At 37.7% G+C, this 22,029-nt stretch overlaps 1 protein-coding gene across 4 annotated transcripts in view; it reads right to left on the minus strand.

Moving 5' to 3' along the window:
• EPHA6 (EPH receptor A6) overlaps positions 1-22,029 on the minus strand; it is a 374,340-nt gene that overhangs the window by 90,727 nt on the left and 261,584 nt on the right. For 2 of the 4 annotated variants that reach the window (XM_036388927.2, XM_036388906.2), the window contains exons 7-11: positions 15,981-16,028; positions 15,391-15,553; positions 6,993-7,101; positions 4,197-4,267; positions 2,192-2,317 (exon numbers count right to left, since the gene is read on the minus strand). In XM_036388927.2, coding sequence (XP_036244820.1) covers positions 2,192-2,317; positions 4,197-4,267; positions 6,993-7,101; positions 15,391-15,553; positions 15,981-16,028 — 517 coding nt within the window. The remainder of the gene's footprint in view (positions 1-2,191; positions 2,318-4,196; positions 4,268-6,992; positions 7,102-15,390; positions 15,554-15,980; positions 16,029-22,029) is intronic. The other 2 variants (XM_036388943.2, XM_036388917.2) reach the window with 1 other exon arrangement.

Consider the following 22,029-nt stretch of genomic DNA (forward strand, 5'->3'; position numbering starts at 1 on the left):
ACTGAAAGGTCACAGCTCCAAATACAGCTCAACTCACTTCCCCATTTCAGTCTTTACACTTGTGGGAGAACTTGCAGGAGATTTAGATCATGCAAAGAATAATCCCAGTCTGCTCTGGGAAAAACTGAAGAGTTGATCTCTTCCTTGAGTTTCAACATTTTAACAAAGGAAATAGGAGGATAAGTGTAAATTTTAAGACAGACTTGACAAAGTACCTCTGGGAATTCATTCCCTGAAGAGGGGCTGAACCTTAAACCAAACAGCAAGAAGAGAGGGAGCAGAAAACAGTGTATGGGTGAGATATAATTGCCAAATACTTTAAAGTATAACTTGGGTACAGAGTTAGGTTGGAGTTAAGCTGAAAAAAGAAACTAATTAAAAATACTTGCCTTGAGTGTCACAGCCATCAGAACTGCAAGTGGTAAATTATCAAGAACTTTTGGACATGACTTTTTCCACTGAAAAAACAAACTGGAAACTGCTTTCAGTAGAAGAACAGTTTTAAAAATGTCATGACCAGAAATGCTGGATTTTTTTTTTTCAAGTATTTGTGATTTTCCACTTTGGCAGTTTCAGAATGAAATCTTTTGGTTCTTGAAAGGAAATAATTTTTGTTTGAAAAATTAAAGTTGCAGAAATTAAAAATGAGAATTAATGGCCAAAATAAAATGTTAAACCACAACAAATTTAAAAGTGAATCTCTTAACTGACTTATTAAAAGAGAAGATGTTGATTTTTGGTTTCACTTAGGTGAAAATTGTAAAAATCTTTTAGAAGTAATTCTCTTGTGATAAGAAATCAATTTTTTATCCAATTGAAATGTGTAGTACAGAATTAGAGAGAATGTACAGAGATCTTTAGGACTGCTGAGAATTATACTGATGTTATGTCCCTAAGCAGCTACTGAAGAATTGTGTGGGAATTTGTACTCTCCCTGCCTCAGCCATGGTATTTTACCTGCATCTTGTATGCATGGAAATGGGTTTAAATTGCATTGCAACCTGTTTGCAGGTCCTGTTAGGTGAGTATTGTTGAAGTTGAAAAATTACCTATGTAATTTTAGAAAATAAAAACCATAAAAATAAAATCCATAAAAGTAAAATATGTCAAAGAATATACTTCCATGCATACAAGAAAGCAGAGAGAGAAGCTGAGAGAAGAGTTTTCATAAATGAACTAAACTGAGATTAAGGACATAATTTTAATCTGAACTAAAACAATCCTTGTCTGTTTTATTCAACTGAAATCAGCAGTTACACAGATGTGAAATGTAGCTCAATCTGCTTTATAATCTAAAAAAACCCATCAATATTTATAGTGTGTCTGAAGAAAGGGAAGAAATAGAAGAAAGCAAACTCAATTTTCTCCGCAGAAGTCAGCCCTCTGGGGGCTCTCCCAAGCTCATGATTCCAGAGGTGCAGAGCTCCAGCTGCAGATGATGTGGCCTCAGTAATCAGGTAAACTGGCGTGCTCCAGCACTATGGACAGCAATGTGAAACAGAATTTTCTCTTTTACTTTCTCTCTCCTGTCTGCTACCAGACCTGGTTTTATTTCTGTAGGATTTTTGCACAACATTTTCTACTGCATAAAGCACTTCTTAGCAACACTGGGGATATTTCCATGGTTATCAGTGCAGTAATATATCATTAAATGAGGGGTTTAAACTGAAAAATACCCTTCCTTTCTAAAGAGACTAAGACATATGAAACAATATAAAAAAAAGGATTACAAAGCATCATCTTTCATTCTGTCTACATCTTTTCAACAGATCTTCCTCTTTTCCCTCTCTGCCAGGGATCCTTCTCCAGACAGAAAAGCCTATCCCAAGCCAGCCTCTCCTTTTCCTCCCTCATAACTCCTCAAGTTTTCTATTTGAGAAAAAGTTTTTCTCAGTCTTCTACATTCAGAACTTATATCCCCATAGAAAGAGATTCTGATCTAATTTCACCCTCAGTGACTGAGAATGACAATGACAATAACTATGGCACATGCTGTGTGACACACTGTTTTAAATACATTTGGAAAACAAAACAAAACAAAACAAAACAAAACAAAACAAAGAAATACCCAACAAACCAGGCAAAAAAATCAATCCTACACAAAAAACTGATAATGAATTGATTTCCTAAAGCTTATGAAAAGCAGTATTGCCATGCCTAGAGATTTTTTTTACAGTAGGGATAGTTTTACCTGCCCCAATGACTCTTTCAATACGAATTCTGGAAGGATCAATCTCCTTGGCAAACTCATGGACAGCAAGAGATGGATCTTCATAAGTGTCTGGATCTATGTATGTTTTGAGTCCTGGGAAATGTACTGCAAGAAAGAGAGAATAGGAGGAATCAGGAACTCCTTGACATCATGCATTGCAACAATAGTTTTCTTTCTTGTTTTTTTTCACTAGATAATTGAAAGGACTGAAAATAATATCTTCCAGGCTTAAAATTTCAGAAGCCAACAGAAGAAGCTGATCACTTGAAAAAGGGTCTGCAGAGACAGCAAGTGAGGGCTCAATAACATGGGGAAAAGCATGGCCTCAAAACAACAGTGATTATTGCCAAAGCAGTTTATCTTCCCCTTTGCTGCTCCTTGGGCAATTGAGGCAATCTGTCCTTTACTTTGAAAACAGTTGTTTCTAGCTCTCTCCTTTCATTTAGGAGTAGATGGCTGAACATCCTGTTTTGCCAAACAGGTCAAATCTTGAGTTCCTTTTCTCTAAGGATGAGTCCTGGAGGGCTGTGCTGCTTTGTTCTCTTCTGATCAGCTGGAACAGCCAGAGAGCCAGGTGCAAGATGACAAAAATATCCAAATCCATTTTAAAGATAATTTCTGTCTGTTTCCTTGGAGATGGCCATGGCAGTAGTGGGTTAGTGCCAGATTGCTTTGGCAGGCTCCAACAAGCTGTCATTTTCTGGCATGGCTGATATCCCTTGTGTTCCTGAGTATAGCATGTTCAAGAACTTGTGTTGTTTCTTCTGGACTATCTGTGTGGGATTTCTTTTAGGCTCCTGCCATATCGTGATTAAGTTCTGGAAGACTCAAGTTGATGCTAATAATCCATCAATTTATAAGGACAAAGAGAGGCATCTGCAGCTGTGTCCAGAGAATCCCTTAAAAAAGAATGAAGCATTTCTCAGCCTTCTTTCTCCTGTCAGTTAATAGCTGAGTCTAAAACAGTAATTCCTCTTTATTCTTGGTTCTGTGGGGCACATATATGAGTAGAGACTTGCCCCCTCCAGTGTGATGCTGAGATCACTACAAATGAATGGGAAGGCTCTGAGATGAAGCTTTGTGTCAACATGAAATACAGTCATCATTTACCCTGGCCTGAAAGACACTGAGTGAGGCTTTTTTCAAATTCACTCACGGTCGCAAAGGCATATATCAAACTCTCCAGGAGGAGGGTTTTTGTCTTCTTTTATTTCTGGTCATGCTTGGAAACAAATGACAAAACCATCTTCCTAGGCAGTATACTTTATGGGCAAATGTGCCCTTTTCCTTGACAGAAAGAGACACTTGGCTTGATGTAGTGGTGTCACCTGAAAAAATATTTTACTTCTGGTAACTTCTGTGTTGATCATAGCATTTCCAGAGATGTTATCAAAATGATGAAAGAACAAAATCTGATACCCTTTGTGCAATACCCTTTGAATAAAAAAACCAAAAAACATTTAAATTGCTACTCTAACAAGAAACAATAAGGTAACTAATTTAAAGTAGGTAGGTAAACTAAGCTATATAAACTAATTATTGCCCATGAGAGATCACCAGGATTTTCTCTCACTGTACTGATCAGTGAGCAGGAACATGAGGGAAGACAACCCATTCCACTTCTTATTTCTTGGGTGGCTGGAAGCATAGATCCCTAAATCCAAAGAGAACTAGATACAAGTAAGTCATACAGTCACCAGGAGAGGAATTTTGAGGCAGAAATCCAATACTCAGAACAACTGAGAATTTAAAGAAATAAACCTGAAAATCTGCTAAATACTATTAGCTGAATACAAAAAAAAACCCCTTTACTAATAGATTTAAGTGAAATTGCAAACAAAAATAAAGACCATTGATGATGCAGATAATAAGAAACTACTCAAATAACCAGATTAAAACACCAAGGGCAAAAGTTGTTCAGGAAATAGTGGACTTCCTTCATTTAAAACACAATATAGATATTACATAGCGTTGAACTACTTACAGTGTCCATTTTGCAAATGAGCCCTTCTTTTCTCCTCAGATTTCATTTTGGCCTTTATGTACCACTGGCATCTTTCAAGAAAAACAAGCGAGGTTTTAAATAAAATACTTGCCATGAATAAAACAGATGTACACTGAGTTTTTATTTGCAATTTTATGAAAGCCAAGTTCTTTGCATTTGGAATATATATATTTACTTATGAATCTAAATACATGATGAACTACAAATGGATTATATATAAAGAAAAACAAATAATGTTTGAATGATTAGCATGACCACCTGAGTTTAAGTTAGATGTAATACTTTTTTTTAATGTTTGACTCCTCCAAAGAATTCTGATACTTCAATAAATTATTACTTTCCTGCATTCGTGTTTGCATACATAGGCCTGTAGTAATTAAACCTTTTCCCATTAACTTCCATATACAGTGGGTAAAATACCCTCTCATTTTCTTCATAACAGAATTATAATGACTTCACTATGTTTCATGAAAAAAAGAAAATATTTTTTTCACATCAGGCCCCCTTTTTTCTCTTTTGCTGAGTGGCTCTGTGTAGTCTGAGCTGCTGAACACTGCCTACCTGCAGGTCTGATAACGCTGATTTAGGGGGTCACATGGCAGGACCAACTGTTACAGTCAAGAAAAAACAAAATATTTGCTCTTGGTCTTAAAGCTCTTTCTGACTCACTGAGCAGCCTAAAAATTACTGTTTAGAGGGAAATCTTTTGGTTTAAGGGATAGCAAAGGGTTGTTGAGGCTGTGATGCCTGTGGAGAACAGCAGTGCCTGTGGACGTGTGTGAACATTAACAGCATTCCTCTGCGTGAACATTAACAGCATTATAAAATTTAAAAAAAAATTACAGTCAGTAAATCTATTGTGTGAAGATCTTTGAGGAATAGGTGAACACACCCACCTCATTTCAGTGGTTTGTTTAAACTGCTGAAACACAGCAGGAACAGTCACAAGTTCATTCACTGCTACACAGGTGATGAGGAGGAAATTAAGGGCAGAAACTCCTGAAGCTAGTGTGCCCTTGAGGAGGGAATGCAAACCAGTGGATTCTCAGACTCTGCGGAAACCTTGAGATTGAACACCAGTTGCTGGGACTCCCTAAGGATGCCAGTGTCACTTTTAGGACCTGAACAAGTGGTCTGTAGGGTGCCACCTGTCCAGAGCCCTAAACACAAGTTCTTACACTCCAAGTGCTTGCCCAAGGGAAGCAGGCAAAAAACCCAAGACTTTAACCTTACCCAACCCTCCTAAACTTCCATGTGGCCCCAAAGTTTGACTACAGAAGCCAGTGATTAATCACCAGTGGAGGAGTCTCCTCATTCTCTGCTCATGCTGGCTGCAGAACAATGGAAGATAAGGCTAAATCAGACTGAGCTTTAACATCCAATTCCTGAAACTGAGCCAAGACCCCAGTCCTGTGTCTTGAAGCCTCTGTTGCTTTCATATTCCTGTCTGCAATTGACAGCCCTGCTTCCTGCTTGCTCCTGGTGGATAATGACCCAGCACAGTGCAGAGGCAGGTGCTCATTTCACCCAGCCTCTCCACTCTGAATAGGCTCATCAGCAGCCCTGAAACTTGACAGCTCATCAAATTGTTAATTCTAAACAGTGAAGCAGAGCACATCTGTAGGGTACCAGTGCCATTTTTCATGCTGAAATTTGCCTCCAGTCCTAGAGTAAATTGAGTATTTATTCAAAATTTCCTTGCTCTGTCTTCTGAGGAACATGCTCTTATCACTGCATTTAAGCAGCACTTCAAAATGAATTCCTATCTTACATAATTGAAATGGTCCCATTGAGTAAGACAGTAGAAAGCTAAGAGAATCTCTGATATTCTTAACAGTAGAAAACAGGAGGAAAAAACACAGAAAGAAACCCATTTCCATTTTTTTTCCATTCCCAAGTTTAGTGATTTTTTTTCTAAAGGAAGTGTTTGAACTGTTTCAGGATTTCACAAATGGATTCCACACAATCATTGTCTCTGGAAGTTTGTCTCTGTCTAAATGATTCCTCTCTCTTCTAAAAGATCCTACTGCTTGTCACCTTCTGTAGTAATAGCAGGAATATTTACTCAGCCTCTAAGATTATCTAAGGCCACAATATGTTCCAAGGTTAACTGCTCTCATTACCTTCACCAGAACATTAGATTTAACTGGTTTTATTATTTAGCAGAGAGAGCATTAATTCACATAATGGCAGCTACTGCAGTGCCATATTTAGGGTATTGTTGGAGTATTGCAAAAAACCTCTGGCCTGCACTGATAGAACTTCACTTTGTGTTCAAACTAGAGGTAATGCTATACCAACAAAACAGATGTGTAATTACAAATCTAAAAGTGCAGCCCCCTCTATTGATATCTGAGTAGTGCACTCTCTAAAGTTTTGCAATTGACAGTTACGAGATTTTGTAAAATACACTGTGGGGATTTTTCCCTTATTTTCTTCTTTTTTTTTTTTTTTCTTTTCCATGTAATGTCAGAGCCTTGAGGATGCAGCAGGTATACTGCATTTTTAAATTATCACTCTGCAGGCAAGAGGTCCGGAAACTATTTCTAAATACCCATACTACTTCTTGATTTCACATAATTTCTTATCTTCCCAAACTGTGTCTTTATGAAAAACCACACTTACAAAAGAACTGGATGACTAGTGCTGAACAAAGAGGATATCCCACTTTGTCTAACCGTAATTTTAGCTCTGAAAATGTGGTTTAATGACTTGAATATTATTCTTAAATTCTTAATTTTAGATGGGACTATAAGAGAACCGTGTTTTAATTACCTGCCAGTGATGAGGAAGAACAAGGTGAGGATGACCAGCAGAGTGAATCCACCCACAGCAGCAGTGGCAATTACAAGAATCTGTCCCTGCTCTGCAGCCATATCAGAAGCTGAAAGAGAAGCACAGAGAAAAGGGGTTGATGCTCCATCCATCACCCAGGGATTTTGCAGAATGGCTGAAATAATTTCAATGGTCAAATGTTGCAATTTGTTTTTAATGTTTTCCTCAGTGTTTAGCAAGGGCATCACATGCAAATGTGTCTGTGAAGTGAGAAACCATAATCCATATCCCAGCTAGGATGGGGGGGGAGATGATGTTTGCAGGTTTCTAAAAGGAGGATTTGTCACTATCAGACACTTGCAATTTACTAAAGTTTGAATATGACAGGATTTTGGACACAAAATTGTATTTTCTTCCTTAGCTTATCTCAATCCTGCACCTAATTCAGAAGTTCTCTCCATCCCCCTGTCCCAGTGAAGTCAGCAGCAGTGCTGGGTATGTGAAGATACTAAACTGGGGTCAGGAGGAAGCAAAACAAAACCCCCACACCTAATTTGTAGCTTCACACATTCTTCAGCATGTCTGGTGTTCAGTTTCATTGTCACAAAATACATATAGTTTATCGTAACATGCTTTGGTGATTAGCAACACTGTCGTTGACAAAAAAAAATTCTTATGCCTCTTGTTTTTCTCTGTTTTTTGTAGGATGTTTAGGAGCTAAAAAGAGATCACCTGAAATTATCCAGTCACTGGAGACTTCCTAATTTTGTTAATTTATTGTGTGTAATATTAAATTTTGACACTGAGTATTTACCTACTTACAGTCCAGGTGGTCCTCACTGTCCAAATACTACATGAGCAGAAAAAGAATTAGGCTCATTTTTTTTCTCTATCTCCCGTCCTGTGACTCCAAAGTTTTATTTGTTAAACTCAGTTCCACTTGAACATTTGCACCACATGACATTTACCCAATTCTTACTATTTCCATGGGAAATAAAACATTGTATTGAAAGAAGAATAAATAATTCAATTCAATAACTTCTGAAAACAGGAGTAAATACAGAAAAGGGAATAATTTTAACATCAGGGAAGCAACTTTGATTTGGTAAACTTGCAAACAATTCAATAAGCAAAATCTTCAGCTTTCTAGGCATCAGGTGATTAAAGCTTAGGGAAATCACCTAGGCTGCTGTCTAGAAAGCTCAGCAGGTGATATTCTCTCCCTTTGCAGCTGATGAAGCTCAATGCAATGCTCACATTGCTATCCAAAACCTCATAAAACACTGTTTCCTAGAAAAGCATTTGGCTTCTGAACAAGATTTGTGTGTGGCTTAAAAACTCATGGTGTAAAGTGGCTTTGTAAGAGTAATTTTCAGCAAAACCAACTTCTTAGGTTTCTGCCATTAGGTTTCTGTCCAAATAATTTGATGGAAGCGTGCACAGGCAGTAAATTACAAAGGATTCTGTGGCCAGACAAGTTAAATATACACAGCTTCCAAGAAATAATGGAGCAAATATTGACTGAATAGTTAAATGATATCTAGTGATGTTATGGCAGTGGATTCCAGCTCTTGTGTTACCTTCCACAGGCTCAGGTTTAGTTGGAAAAACGCAACATAAGAAATATCATGCCACACATGTAACAATGCCAATGCTGAATGCAATTTTCAGACTAGTGGGAGTTGTGTTAAATGTGGCAAAGATTATTAAAGTCAGGCATGGTTTGAAGTTGTACATGGAGGAGGTTTCAGAGGAATCTTTCCTGCCCATCTCTGCAGTGGAGAGGACAAACTGCAGCTCTCCTTTTGTTTCTAATAGGAAGATGTGTGCAAAAATAGTGAATTTGGCAGGAGGAAAGCAAAACACAAGTACAAAATTAGAAGCAAAATTTGTCAAAAGACAAATGATTTTTTTCAACAGACACTCACTGCCAAAGCAACAACCCAGGAACCTTCCTGGTGCAAATGTAGGGGCTGATTCCATGGCCCAAAGAAGTACCTGCAGCTACCAAGATGAAGATGTATCCTGGATCATTTCTGGATGGAGATGCTCTTTTTTTGTGTTCTAGCTAAAACAGAATCCAATCCACCCATTTAATAACATACATTTTTCTATGAGGAACCAAAGTCACATTAATGAAGGGGAGAAATTCAGACTGATTTATGTTCTTTCTGCCTGTAAACAATACAGATTTTTAGCTGAGACTGTACCTACTTGATAATTCTGTTTCTCTTGTTTGTAATTTAGAGGCCAGAGTTGAAGACATGAGGATTTTTTTTTCATGTAGTTAAATCACTACAAGGAGTTTTCAAGCCTGAAACTTCCACATGACCTTAATTTACCTGTCAGATAAAAATGTCAAATGACAGACAAGAATAATTGGAAAATGTGAATTTGTTAAAAACTCACAGAGAGGCTGGTAAGGCAAAATGATGGAAATATTTGTACACAGAATACCTAGAATTTTTACAGCATTTTACCATTCTAAATTAAATTCTATGTGTCTCTCAACCTCTCAGCTCTTTTCTCATTTCTCCAGCTTTCTCTTTTGGTGAAGTTGTTAATACTAAGAGCATTATTTGTTTCTGTTGTGCATGTTCTTGAATATTTTTGTCACTTCCTGGTATTCCTTTCCAATTTTTTTCTGTGTATATTGGTCTATGACCCTGTGTTTCTCCTCAGAACTTCTTGATCATGCAAGACAAAAAAACACAGTTTAATAAACAACTTGGTCAGGTTGCAAAGCCAAGCAAGAAAGCCAAGCAAGTTCCTGCAACTTCATTTCATCCCTTCATGTGTACATATGAGTGCTGCATCTAATCACAGAAGTACACAGCATTTTTTTCCAGAATCTCATGTTGGACAACATGGCCAGCATTCCTATAGATAAAATCAGTATTTTGTTGTCTCTACACTGTACAGGGCACCTGAACTTTATAATAAACCGTGAGCAGAGCTAAGGGAGCTTAGCACCCCTCTAATTGGGCTGACTGCTTAGTCTGGATCTATTTTTCATTCTGTCTGCCTGTCTGCTAAGTGAGTTCACTTGGACAGAAAACACTTAAAAACGAGTAGTTAAGACAAGAAAAAGGGAGAATTTATGACTCATCCAAGATGTTTCAGTAGTATACTGCAATGTTTGGGTGGCAAAACTCTTCAAGCACATTTTACCTGCTACTGATGTGATTAGTCCAAGTGATTTTAAAACTGCAGCATGGATTATATATGCACCCAGGAGCTTATATCCAGACAAACTCCTCACTGCCATTGCTCTTCATGCTTAACTCATGAAATGATGCTTGAAGTTTCTAATTGCATTGTTCCAGCTTCCTTGCTCAACACCATGCCCAGAAATCCTTTCTGCATCCAGCCTGGTGTCAGTTCTGTCCCTACAATCCACTTTTTACATCCATGCCCTGTCTCATCTTCCCTCTACCTTCTTCATCCAAATGTACGGAGGAGGAGCTGCACCTTTCCTGCCCTGTGGGCTGAAGGGAAATAGCCCAAGGCTTCCTCTTTTCCTCACTTGAAGAAATGGTGCAGATGTTTTATTCACAGTGCAAGAGGCTGAAAACCAGAGAGAATCTTTCAGCTCTGCTCTTTCTTTGAGCAAATTTCTCCAAAACATTTTACAAGTTGGTGTATTTGGTATGAAAGAGCTGGAAGCCCTAATGACAGATCACTTCTGTCTCTCAGCTACATCCCTTGCCTACTTCAATTTGACATCAATCAGGCATCAGACCCTCCAGCAGACTGAAAGATAAAAAAGTGACAGAAAGACAGCCAGACTGATAACAGTGAGCATCTGTAAGACAGATAAGTGTGGACAGTGAGCACTGGAGCTCTAATAGACAGGAACAGGCTGTCAGGGGGATTTGCAAGGCATTGTAAACAACAGTGCTTAAGAACAATAGGTAAGAAAAACATAAAGTCTCATTAGGGCAACCTTTACATTTTCACAAGCGCAAATGTAGTTCCTGTGCAGCTCCTGTGATACAGTGAGCTGATGGGCTCCAGTCAAAGGGGAAATGAGAAGGCAAAGGCAAGATGAACTTAAAAGGGACTGTCACTAGCATAAGAATGTAAAACTTTTTGCTGTCTATTCACTTGAAAAGCTTTCTTCCAAGTGTTTTCCCCTAATATCCAGGTCCTGGCCAGTGGATACATGGAAAGCCTGTGCAGGCAGTTTGAGAAATGAACGAGGATGTTGCTCTTGTTTAGGAAATGCAGAGGAAGAGTGAAGTCTGGGTTTTCTGGACACATGCAGTGGTGCAATCAGATAGACCAAAATAAAATGTGAAGAACAAATGACTAAAAGTATTAAACACAGCAAGGAAATAATTAAAGACTCAATGGGACATTCTTTGCTATCCAATGCTGACTAGTACTGAATGAACAGGAGGACAAGAGGTGGGGAGACATCTAGCAAGAAGTTTCTAAATATGAGATATGTGTCATCTGATTTGTTTTGCTTCAACAAGGAATTCAATTTACTATTGTCAAAACATTAAAAATCATAAAAAATCCAAGAAAATTCCATTTTGCATTGGTAATGCAATAGATTTTCTAAAAATACTTAGGATAGCTTCTCTGTCATGGCATGAACCAGAGCATGTGCTTAAGCCAGTAATGGACATGCACTGGAATCAATGATTCAGGACCCTTTTCTTGAGCTTTGGAGTTCTGGAAAGAATGGAGTCACATCTGGTGGCAAACCCAAAATAGCCTGATTTGAGGATGAAAAGTTAGAGTTTGTGGATATAGGAAGAGGGAAAAGAATGTGAAAATTCAGCAGAATTTTCTGGCAATACACAAAAATCACCACCTGAGACTATGGTAAAAAAATTAAAGTTATTGATCCATCAAGACTGCAGTTTCAGCTAATTATTTTTTCACAGTCTTCAACTTCATAAAACACCTAATCAGATATTCCATTAGCATTTCTGAAATGATTAGGGTTTTATTGTTAATAATTTAAAGTATACAAAGTCCGTATTGCTTTTGGATTAAATATCATAATGTGCTCACATTTATTACCCTGTTCAGCCCAAGCACAAGAACACAGTGCATAAATGTTACTTTGTCCCTTAGGTCCCTTCCAGAACAAGCCAACCATTCCACTTGCAGATTATTTTTTCCTAATGATGAGAAAGCCAAGAAGGAAAATACCCTTGGTTTTAGAACAAGCCCTGCTTTGGCATGAAAACTGCCTAAAAGCTGCAACTTGTCCAATATTTTACAAATTCCTCTGGGCAAAAGGACCTCTGAGGTAATGTAAATAAAAAACTTCTCTAGAAAAAAAAAAAGGTTTGAATCGTTAATTAAAAAAAAAAGAACCCAACAGAACCAATCAACCAAAAAGGTATTCCAAAACCAGCTGGTTAGAAGAGGGGGAAAAAAAACCCAGAGTGGTTACAGTCAGAGATTAAAGCATCTCTGCCCTAGGAAAAATGTTTTTCTTAATTGTCAGAACACATTTCATTCTCTGTTAGGAAGGAGCAGAGTGTTTCTGTGGTGACTCAGGTAGCTGGTAATTCTGACAGATAAAAACAGGAGCTACAAGTGAGGTTTATGCTGCAATTTAAAGCCCCAGCAGCGGCAGCTGGGTGTGTGCTGGAGTGTATGAAAACCTGCCAGCTTTGCTACAAGTGCTTTGCCTGAAAGGTGCTGAAACAGAGACTGAATAAAATGGCAACAAGAAACAAAGTCACAAGTGGTGGTTGCTGTGCTTTGGAAAGGTTTCACATTTCCCAGGTGCAGCCTCTGGGCTTTATAAGGGGGAGAGATGCCTGATAAAATCCATTCATCCATCCTCCCTTGAGGAAAATTTTTCTGACTATCTTAGGTAGCTCAATTTCCTCTCAAAAAGAAAATACAAATTTTACTCTAATGGATGCTCCACTTGTTTGTCTTTGCAGCAGGGAGGAGAGTTCACAACAGAGCTCCCCAAGCTGTGGCTGCCTCAGTCTGTAGGTCAGTAAGTGAGGGTGCTTCCCAAAATCCACACCACCATTAATAACTAACTTCTTCCACTACTACTGCAGATTTGGTTTTCTCTCTCCCTCATGCACCACCTTTAGCAATCCCACCAAAATGTTATAGCGTTCCTGGTAATGATGTACCTATTTTATCCTTTATAACTTTATAACTGAAGTGACACGGGTAGTGTTTCACCCAGGACACTGTCCTGCCAAAGGACAGTGTGTTTTAGGACATTGATGTACACATCTCACAGCTGATCAATCATTAATTTTCTATAATTAGGTTACTAAATAAAAAACCTTAAATTTTGATTGCTTGCTTTAGCACCATCTATTAACAAATTCTGTCAACATTCAAGCAGAGTAAATGGAATAACCTTGGATGTTTACTTGCATCTGGTCTGGGAATTAATTCTTCTCCACTGTAAAATATTCAATTGGCAAAGAGCTGGAAAATTTTACAATCTAAGGCCAATTAAGAAGGATTTTTATCCAACACATAATTTTTTTTTTATTATTTTCATTAGAGTGTTGGTTGATAAATTCTCTTTTCACAACACAGACTTTTAAAACAATATATTCTTCCCAGCCTTCTCATGAAAATGCTACTTTTGAGTTAATACAAATCTAATTGAAAGTCCACAAAAAGTAATTGCAAAAGTGGAATTTTCATTAAGTGACTTGTTTCTAGTGAGGAGGGCTGAGACAGTTGCAATAGTCTGTCTTGGCCTAATATTATTTGCTTTCTTTCAGAAAAATTGAGAAAAACGTATATTTAAAAAATCAGAAAATTTTCAGCTGAGCTACCCACTGCCAGAATAATAAATGATGAAGAGAGATTCCTACACAGCTGGAGTAGGACTGGTTTGTAAGACAGATGCAGGTCAGCAAGGGCAAATTAACATTTATGGGTACTGACAGAACCAAGCTGCCCAAATCTCAACACAACTCTCCCAAATCTCTCTGTGCAAATGTTACTCAGTATCTTGAAATACTGACAAAACCATTGCTGTATTCTATTTATTCAGCTATGTGAAACCAGGTACTAGTTTAGGCAGCAAGTGCTTAGACACAGAAGTAAAAGAAAACAGAATTATTGAGAGATAAACTGTGTTAGGTCTGTTTATGGCATCATAAACAGATTTATTTTCCCAGTTTATTTCAGTATCAGGTTCAGCTTTGATGTTATACTGAAAAATGACATTAAAATTAAGCTTACCATGCAGCCAGCTGCATCAGTGCACTGAGAAGGAGAGATGGAGGCCAGGATGGAGTAAGGAGAATGTCACTCCCAGGAGATTCCCTCAATACCAATGAAGGAAATGTCACTGGAGCCACAGTCTTCCTGATTTAGATGGGCAAGTGACATTTTCACAATGTGAAACCTCATAGAGGTTCAAATACTATTTTATTTTACATGAATTAAGCCTTGTATTTGTTGCACCAGAAGATACAGACAAGATCTACTGAAATTCTTGAAAGCACCCAAGTGCTCAACTCCTATTCAAACCAATTGGCTTAAGTACCCAGCAAATTTTAAAAAGGCCAATTAGGCATTAAGCACTTGGAAATCTATCCCTGATTGATTTTTGAAATAGAAGTTAAGAAGCAATAAAAATGAAACACAAATCCCTGGGTGCTCTTAGAAGCACTTACATAGTTCTGAGTCTGTACATTAGATTAAACAACTTGAATTCTAAAACACTAATGAAAAACATGGTATACATAATTGGCTAATTAAAGTAATATAATTAATGAGTGTTTTAATGTTGCATCTACTACACTAATTTCCTCTCAAATACATGTAAATACCTTTTTCTATGTTTCTTTGAACATGGAGGGCAACACATGACAAATATAAAATTGTTCAGAGCATGAACATCACACATGAAGCCTTTTTGCATATTTTGTAGGAACAGGAAGGCTTCTTGCTTCTTAGTGCCAAATTTAGTAGGTTTACTCGTTGATGGAAATGCATATACAAGTTTTCAGGTTTTTTAGTGGAGTCTGGGAGCACTGACAACTGCAGGGTGAAGAGTCCATCACTGGGAGCTTGTGTGGAGCTGCTGGACTTAGGGAAAGCCTGGCTAAGGGTATTTCTAGATGTCAAGAGGCAAGACTTCTGTAAGGAAGGAAAGGATCAGAGAATCCTAGAGCATCTTAGCTTGGAAGGGACCCACAAGGAAATTTTATGGAAGAGAACATTCCTTCAGCTGCAGCATTGGGCAAACATTTCTATGTGTTGTTGTAAATCCAGATCTGTGAGTCTGAGGCTTGTTTTTTATCACCTAGAACTGGCCAATTTGTGATAAACAAATGGTATGGGTTCAGCCATTCAAACTCCCAATGTCTCATTGTTTTAAAATTAGTTACTACTTCAGTTGTATTTTTTTTTTTTTCCCTTCAGTGAAACTTACTTTCATCTCCAGTTTCAAATTCAAACTTCTGGCTATAGCCGCTGTATCCTGCTGCCGTCCTGACTCTGATATGAAATATATACTTGGTGGCTGGCTTGAGACCTGTGATGATAACACTTGGAGCCTTGGACCTTGTGGAGGAATAGCTGAGCTGCTCATGCTCCTGAGGGACAAAAGAGGAAAGAAATGATATCAAGTTGAGTTGAACAATCTTTGCAAAAATGATATAACAGAACTGAAGCTCCATATTCTTCTCATGAATGTAAAATATGTTTATAAAAGGAGGTGCAGATATGGATTTCTGTACTTTGGTTCTGTGCTATAGTCAGAATGTATGATATGGCCTTGACTTTTAGGTTTCAGGTTTTTTTGTCTTTAATCCTGCATACAGACATGTTTTTATGACTTGGGTTAGCAACCAACCCAACCATAGTCAAACCGGCATGAATTACTACAAGACTACATTCACAGAAGAATGGCAACTAGAATGGAAGCTCATTATTTTTGCACAATGGACAAACTAGGAGGTCAGGAAACACTACCAAGCTGCAAAATAAAGATGTGGGAGTATTCAAATACCCGCTACTCACTTCTACCCGCAGGTAGTGCCAAAATGCCGGCGCTATCCGTGGGTAGACCTGTGGGTAAAAGAAAATAGGAATTAACTTTTTCTTTAAAGCCTGTCAACTTTGAGCATGGTTCAGCTGCTTCACTGCTGCTGAGCTCAATGTCTCTTTCCAGGTAGCTGAAATGTAGTCATACAAGAAATTCACTTTGAAACTCTATAAGGAGAAATACTCTGTGCAAAAGTCCCCTGTTAATCTCCTGGCAGTTGTTCCCAGGCAGCTGCTGAGAATTCCTGTGTCTCACAGAGATCCCTGAGAATTATGGGCTCTGGGAATTACCACTGCAGATCAGCTGCTCCAGTATGGAGACCAGAAACATCAATTTCTGTGCTTTAACTGAGTGCTGCTTTGCTAGACAGGTCTTGAATGATGCTTTTACATGAGAGGATGACTTGGAAGAAGAACATTTATTCCCTGTCATTAGTTACTTGATAAACCAGTAATCTGTAATATTTTATGTGCTGCCTTAAGGCTAGGTTTGCTCCCTTAGAGCAGGATTTGTCTCCAAACAGAGCAGTAATGTCCTTGGCATGTGCTTAACAGTCCAACTGTGACGCCCACAGGGCACCATACAGGTTTATTATACCATGCAGTGATATTAGAGCAGGTGTAAGTTATTCAAAGGGGGCTTTCAGCCTGTTCAGAAGGAAATCTAGTTCACAGAAGAGATATAACCAGGAGAGGATTAGATTTCAGTCAGATTCTGTTGGACTTTTAACCTCTTCTCAGCAATATGCATGCACTTTTTTAATAAAAAACGACAGTATTTATAAAACACTCTGAGTTAACTTCAGCCATGCGTAACAAATCACATTAGCACAGGGCAGCAGGTGGATCACTATCCCCCAGTAGGAATACAGGGAGATGGCTGAGAAAACCAGATTAAAAAACAAACACACAGAAGCAACCTCATGATTCTGTTAAGGGAAGGAGCAGGAGGAAGGCAACAATGATCAATATTAAAAATTACTGCATTTAACTTGCACTTCAAACAGTGGAAATAATTTGAGAAAATACAGTAAGAGGAAGTATTGATTTTTTTCTACAATCTCACCAAAATTTGAAGCTGTGAGGAGCATGCATTTAAATTGAAATAGTAGGATAAAATGTACATGTAATCTTACAGATAGAGACTATAATTAATACACCATCTAATTACTTCTTTAAATATACGACTTCTCCCAATTACTTGAAATTTTGTAACTTCACTTTGAACAGATATAGTGGATTTTAGACATGCTTTAATGCATTTCAGAAACTACCTATTTTTTCTGACAGAAAGCCTACTTGTTTGAGTGATGGGTGCTTCTTTTTTTTCTGATAAAGCTTACATGACTTCCTGTGAAGGAAAGATCTTGAAGTCTTCACTGCAAAGGTTTGTTTTGTACAGGTATTAGCATGATTCAGTCATGGCCCATAGAGGGGCAGTGACTTTATACTTTGAAATGCTCTGGAAATTTTTATTTAGACTCTGTAAGCCAAGGAAGAGACCAGCACCTAAAGAATTTCACTGTACACTGTAATAGATGCAAGCTGTTTCTTTTCCCTAGACTACCTTACTGCTTGATATCAAGTCCTAGCATTTACAATGTACTGCTTCTTCTGACCTGCTGGAGAGATTGCAGAGAAAACTGATGGAATTGTAAAAAAACAATAGGGTCTTTAAGAGGAGAATGGAAACTGAATTTAAAAAAAAAAAATTAAAAATCAGTGGAGATTCCCCAAGATCCAATGACAAGATTTCCTCCCTGAAGCCTGCAGAAAAAAGCCAGCAGCAGCAAAAATTGGGAATGACTTTTGGAAAAGAATCTGAGAAAGACTCTTTTCCAAATAGTTTCTTTTCCAAATTGTTTCCAAAATGACTTTTGGAAAAAAACCCCAATCAATTATATATTATTTCAGGCTAAGTACTGCTTGTGTAAAACACACATTTGGGATACACTGCCTGCATAGCCAGGGGTGTGGACAGGCAGGCAGCAAATATAATTCATTATTTGTAGTGGTCAAAGACAATGAGCATGACAAGGGCTGTGATGGTGACATTTAATCAACAAAATGGGTCCTTCAAGCTGCTGAGGGGCAGCCATCACTACCTGTCCCTTCTGGAAGCTATTTTGGCCACCTCCAGGGGTTGTCTGGCTTATTGCTTCCTCACCACCTGCCTGGGATTGCCTGCAGGAAGCCCTGAAGGGTCCCTTCTTCATGCCCTCCCCTGTCCTTTCTTTCTGCAGCCTCTCATGCCATCCGTCCCACAGACTGAAAAATGATGTCTGGGAGTACCCAAACCTTAAAAGTAATAGTGCTGTCATGTGGGAAAGGGGGCAAGATTTGTTACTGCATGTGAAATAATGGAAAGGGAACCTGTCACCCTGGTTTGAGAACAAGCTTCAGGAGCTTGAGGAAAAATTTGTTCAAACTCAAGACAAAATGATTCATAGCTGGAAACTTCCCAGGGCTGGAATGTTTTGCACAAAGAATTCAGCCTTTTAGGACTGGATTCATACAGAGAACTCTCCAAAGAGTGGATGCTTTGCCATTGCTCCATTCTCTTGATAACTGATCTGCAGCCTACCTGGAAAGCCAGAGCTTTCCACAGAGGTGCACAGAGAAGTCTCTCAAGGCTGGCCACTCCTTCTGCCATGATCTTTCCCAGGAAGGCTGAAGATGGACTCAGAACAAAAAAAAAATACAATTCTAGTCTGCACAGAAGTATGGGATGCTTTGTATTTTTCTTGCTATAAACCATATGCACTCACTTCTGCAGGTATTCTATGTTCAAAAAGTCAATTTTAAATGGAAGGACCTAACTGTACTTCTTGGATGTCAGTGCATGCTTTTCCCAGATCTGCTTTCATGTTGTGGCAAAATACAGGTATATATATATATAGACTCACTTATCAGGCACCCTATTTTCCATCTAAAAGAAGCATGATTTTGTGTGCTAGAAGGATCTATCTCTGTGATAGATTTCTGACCTAGACAGTGACAGGGCCAGAATCAATGGGAAAGGCCACTACATTTATTCTGTACTTGATAACTACAGACTGCAAAATCTGCAAAATAAAACATAATTTTAACTGATATGGCTGTACCTCCCATGGTACATAAGAAGTAAGATAATATATAGTTGGCTACTATATATGGTTCAGCATTCACAAAAAGAAAAGGGACACAAGAAATGCTCTCATGCTTTACATCAGTATCAGAGCAGCATTTGTGATGTTAAGGTGGCAAAGGACTCACAAGAAGCAGCTCTGAGAACACAGGGTCTGAGGGGTTAAGCATGAGTACAAGGAGTCTATCTAATATAATATACTCATATAACTATGAGAGACAATCTGATATGAGGAAATTCATAAGACCTCTTCCATAGCCTATTGCAAATTTATCTTGGTGAAAATCTGTAATTAAAATATAAATAGAACCCAAATGCAAGCTATGCCAATGTTGTTACACAATGTAATACCAACTCTATGACTACCTATCCAAGTTAAACAGAATTATATTATGAACTTTGAAAATGCTATCTCTGTTTCTAAGGAAATTGTATTTTTCTTATTATTTGTGTGATTCTTCTTGTAAATGGAGTCTGTTCTGATTATGAGGGACAATGTTCACAAATCCATGACAGTTTGCTCTGTGCATGAACAGGAAAACCTTTCAGAATCAAATCCTTTCCTGCAGCCACCTCTGCTTATCTGGGTCTGTATCTATCCTAATTTTATACTTGGCTTTATAGATAAGGCATTTTTTTCATATCTAGAGAGACAGACTGGCTGAGTGGAAGACACAATGGTGCTAATGGTCTAAGACTGGACCACCTCATTTAATGGAGTAGCACCATCAGAGGATAAATATTAATGAAATGCTTTCTGCTTCTGCAGTGCAGCAGAGTAGCAGTCAATATCCACATGTTCTATTATTGTGATGATTGGCATCATTTTTTCTCATAGACTTAAAAGAAAGGGGATTCCCCCAAAAACATTAACAATTTTAAATAAATAGATAACTATGTTAAATAGATAAACTATCACATGCCACACCTGTGTGAAAAAATTGCTCTCTAATTTTATCCCCACCTTAGTACAGAGGGAAAGAGCACAGAAATGAAGACTGTGTGGACACATATAAGAAAAATATTGATAAATGCTAACCAAAATATGATGACCTTTCATCACTTTAGACTCCTGTGGCAATCAAAGAGTGCACATACTGATGTTATAGGTGAGAAAAAGATTATTTATCTCAAAATCTTTAGTGAAAAAAAAAATCAATTGAAATTAAAGCTGAAATGCTGAATTTTGCTTGTAGTGCTGAAATAACCTTTAAAAGATTAAATTTACCAGTAAAGCACTGATAAAATCCTGGCACTTTCAGGCATACAATATTTGTCACCATTAATATTTGAGTGGCTGAAAGAGACATGGCTCTAATAAAAATAGTATCAGTCTTTAGTTTATCAATTTAACCAAATATAATTTGCCATAATTTAGAATATATAATGGGAGCTATATACTCTTATTCTAGCTTATTTTATGACTGGCAATGGAGGTATTCAGCTCATTGAGTGCCACAAGTAACAAAAATCTTCTTAAACAGACCCTAGGGAAAAGGATTTCCACCTTCTGCCAGCTAAAAGAGACTTATTGTACCCACAACTTTCAAGTATGTGTGTGCAGAAAGAATCCAGGGAGAGTAACTGAATTTACTATCAGCTGTTTGCAAACACATTTTCTAGTCTGTATCTATTGTCCTGCAACATGAAAATTCTGTATTAAGCCACATAATCCTGCCTGGCCTTTTCAGAGCACTGTTATTTAACTGAAAGAAGAACTAATAGAGATTAAATCTATATACCAGAGGGACCAGGTCTTTATCCTGTACACTGAAGCACAATGTCAAAGCTGAGTAAGTACCACATTAAAGTAAAGAAGATTTGGAGTTTCATGATTCAGGTGCTATAAATGTTTAAATAAAAGCACCAATAATAAAAAGGAATTTTTTATGAGACCATTTGGTCACATCTTTCCCCTTTCCTATGTACATCAGTCTGAGGAACACACAAAATGTGACCTACAGAGGAAGCATCATTATTTTAAAGGAATGACCACAATTCTGGAGACAGCAATGTTTACTGATCATAGCTCTGGTCCACTGTGCAATGAGATCTCCAAATTCTTCCTTACTTTTCCCAGGGGATCAGCTATGCTGGCACTCTATAGTCACCTGAACTTTAAGGCTGTGATACCCATTAGGATAACACAGTAGTTAATTATTAGGTATAGTCATTGATTGATTAATCAGTTCAAATAGAATCTATTCAAGACAAGTAATATCAAACTGTGGAGTTTGTACTTACTCATTGTGATGAATAAAAACAGAATCCCCATAGCTCTAATTTATGGAAACTGCCTCTGATTTATAGAGCCTATACTCCTCTCACAACTAATTTTCCCCCAATGACTCTCAAAAAGTATTTTCTTTCTTTACAATAAAATATTTTCATAATACAATTTCTGAATGCCTGTTCCCTCTAGTCATAGCACCTTTGTCACCTTACACAGATTGTTGTAGATAAGGAGTAATTACACTGAAAGCAATAAAATTAACTACACCTGTGGAACTTGGTGTCTGCCTTTGAAAGTTTCTTTACATTTATTAATTTTGTGTGTGATTTTCTCCTAGAAAACTATTTTGACCTACAGTACATCAATTAACAGGAATGCTGGCAGAAGATTTTAGAAAATACTTAAATATTCAAAAATGTGCTTCTAACATTTATTACTGATTACAATCTGATCAAGAGGATTAGGTAAATTTTTAATGCAACACAGAGTGGTAGGAAAATTACAATAAGAGAACTAGAAGTAAATGATTCCATTAAGATTCTTAAAAAATGTTCTTCCTAAAAACCCCTGTATCTTTGGTTTTCAGCTGAACCACAAACTTCAGTAAATTTAGAAAAGTGTTGCAAAGATCTGAGGACCAATCTAAACTAAGCAGAAAACTGTGG

The sequence above is a fragment of the Molothrus ater genome, chromosome 2 (genome assembly GCF_012460135.2).
Source record: "Molothrus ater isolate BHLD 08-10-18 breed brown headed cowbird chromosome 2, BPBGC_Mater_1.1, whole genome shotgun sequence".
NCBI classification, from domain to species: domain Eukaryota; kingdom Metazoa; phylum Chordata; class Aves; order Passeriformes; family Icteridae; genus Molothrus; species Molothrus ater.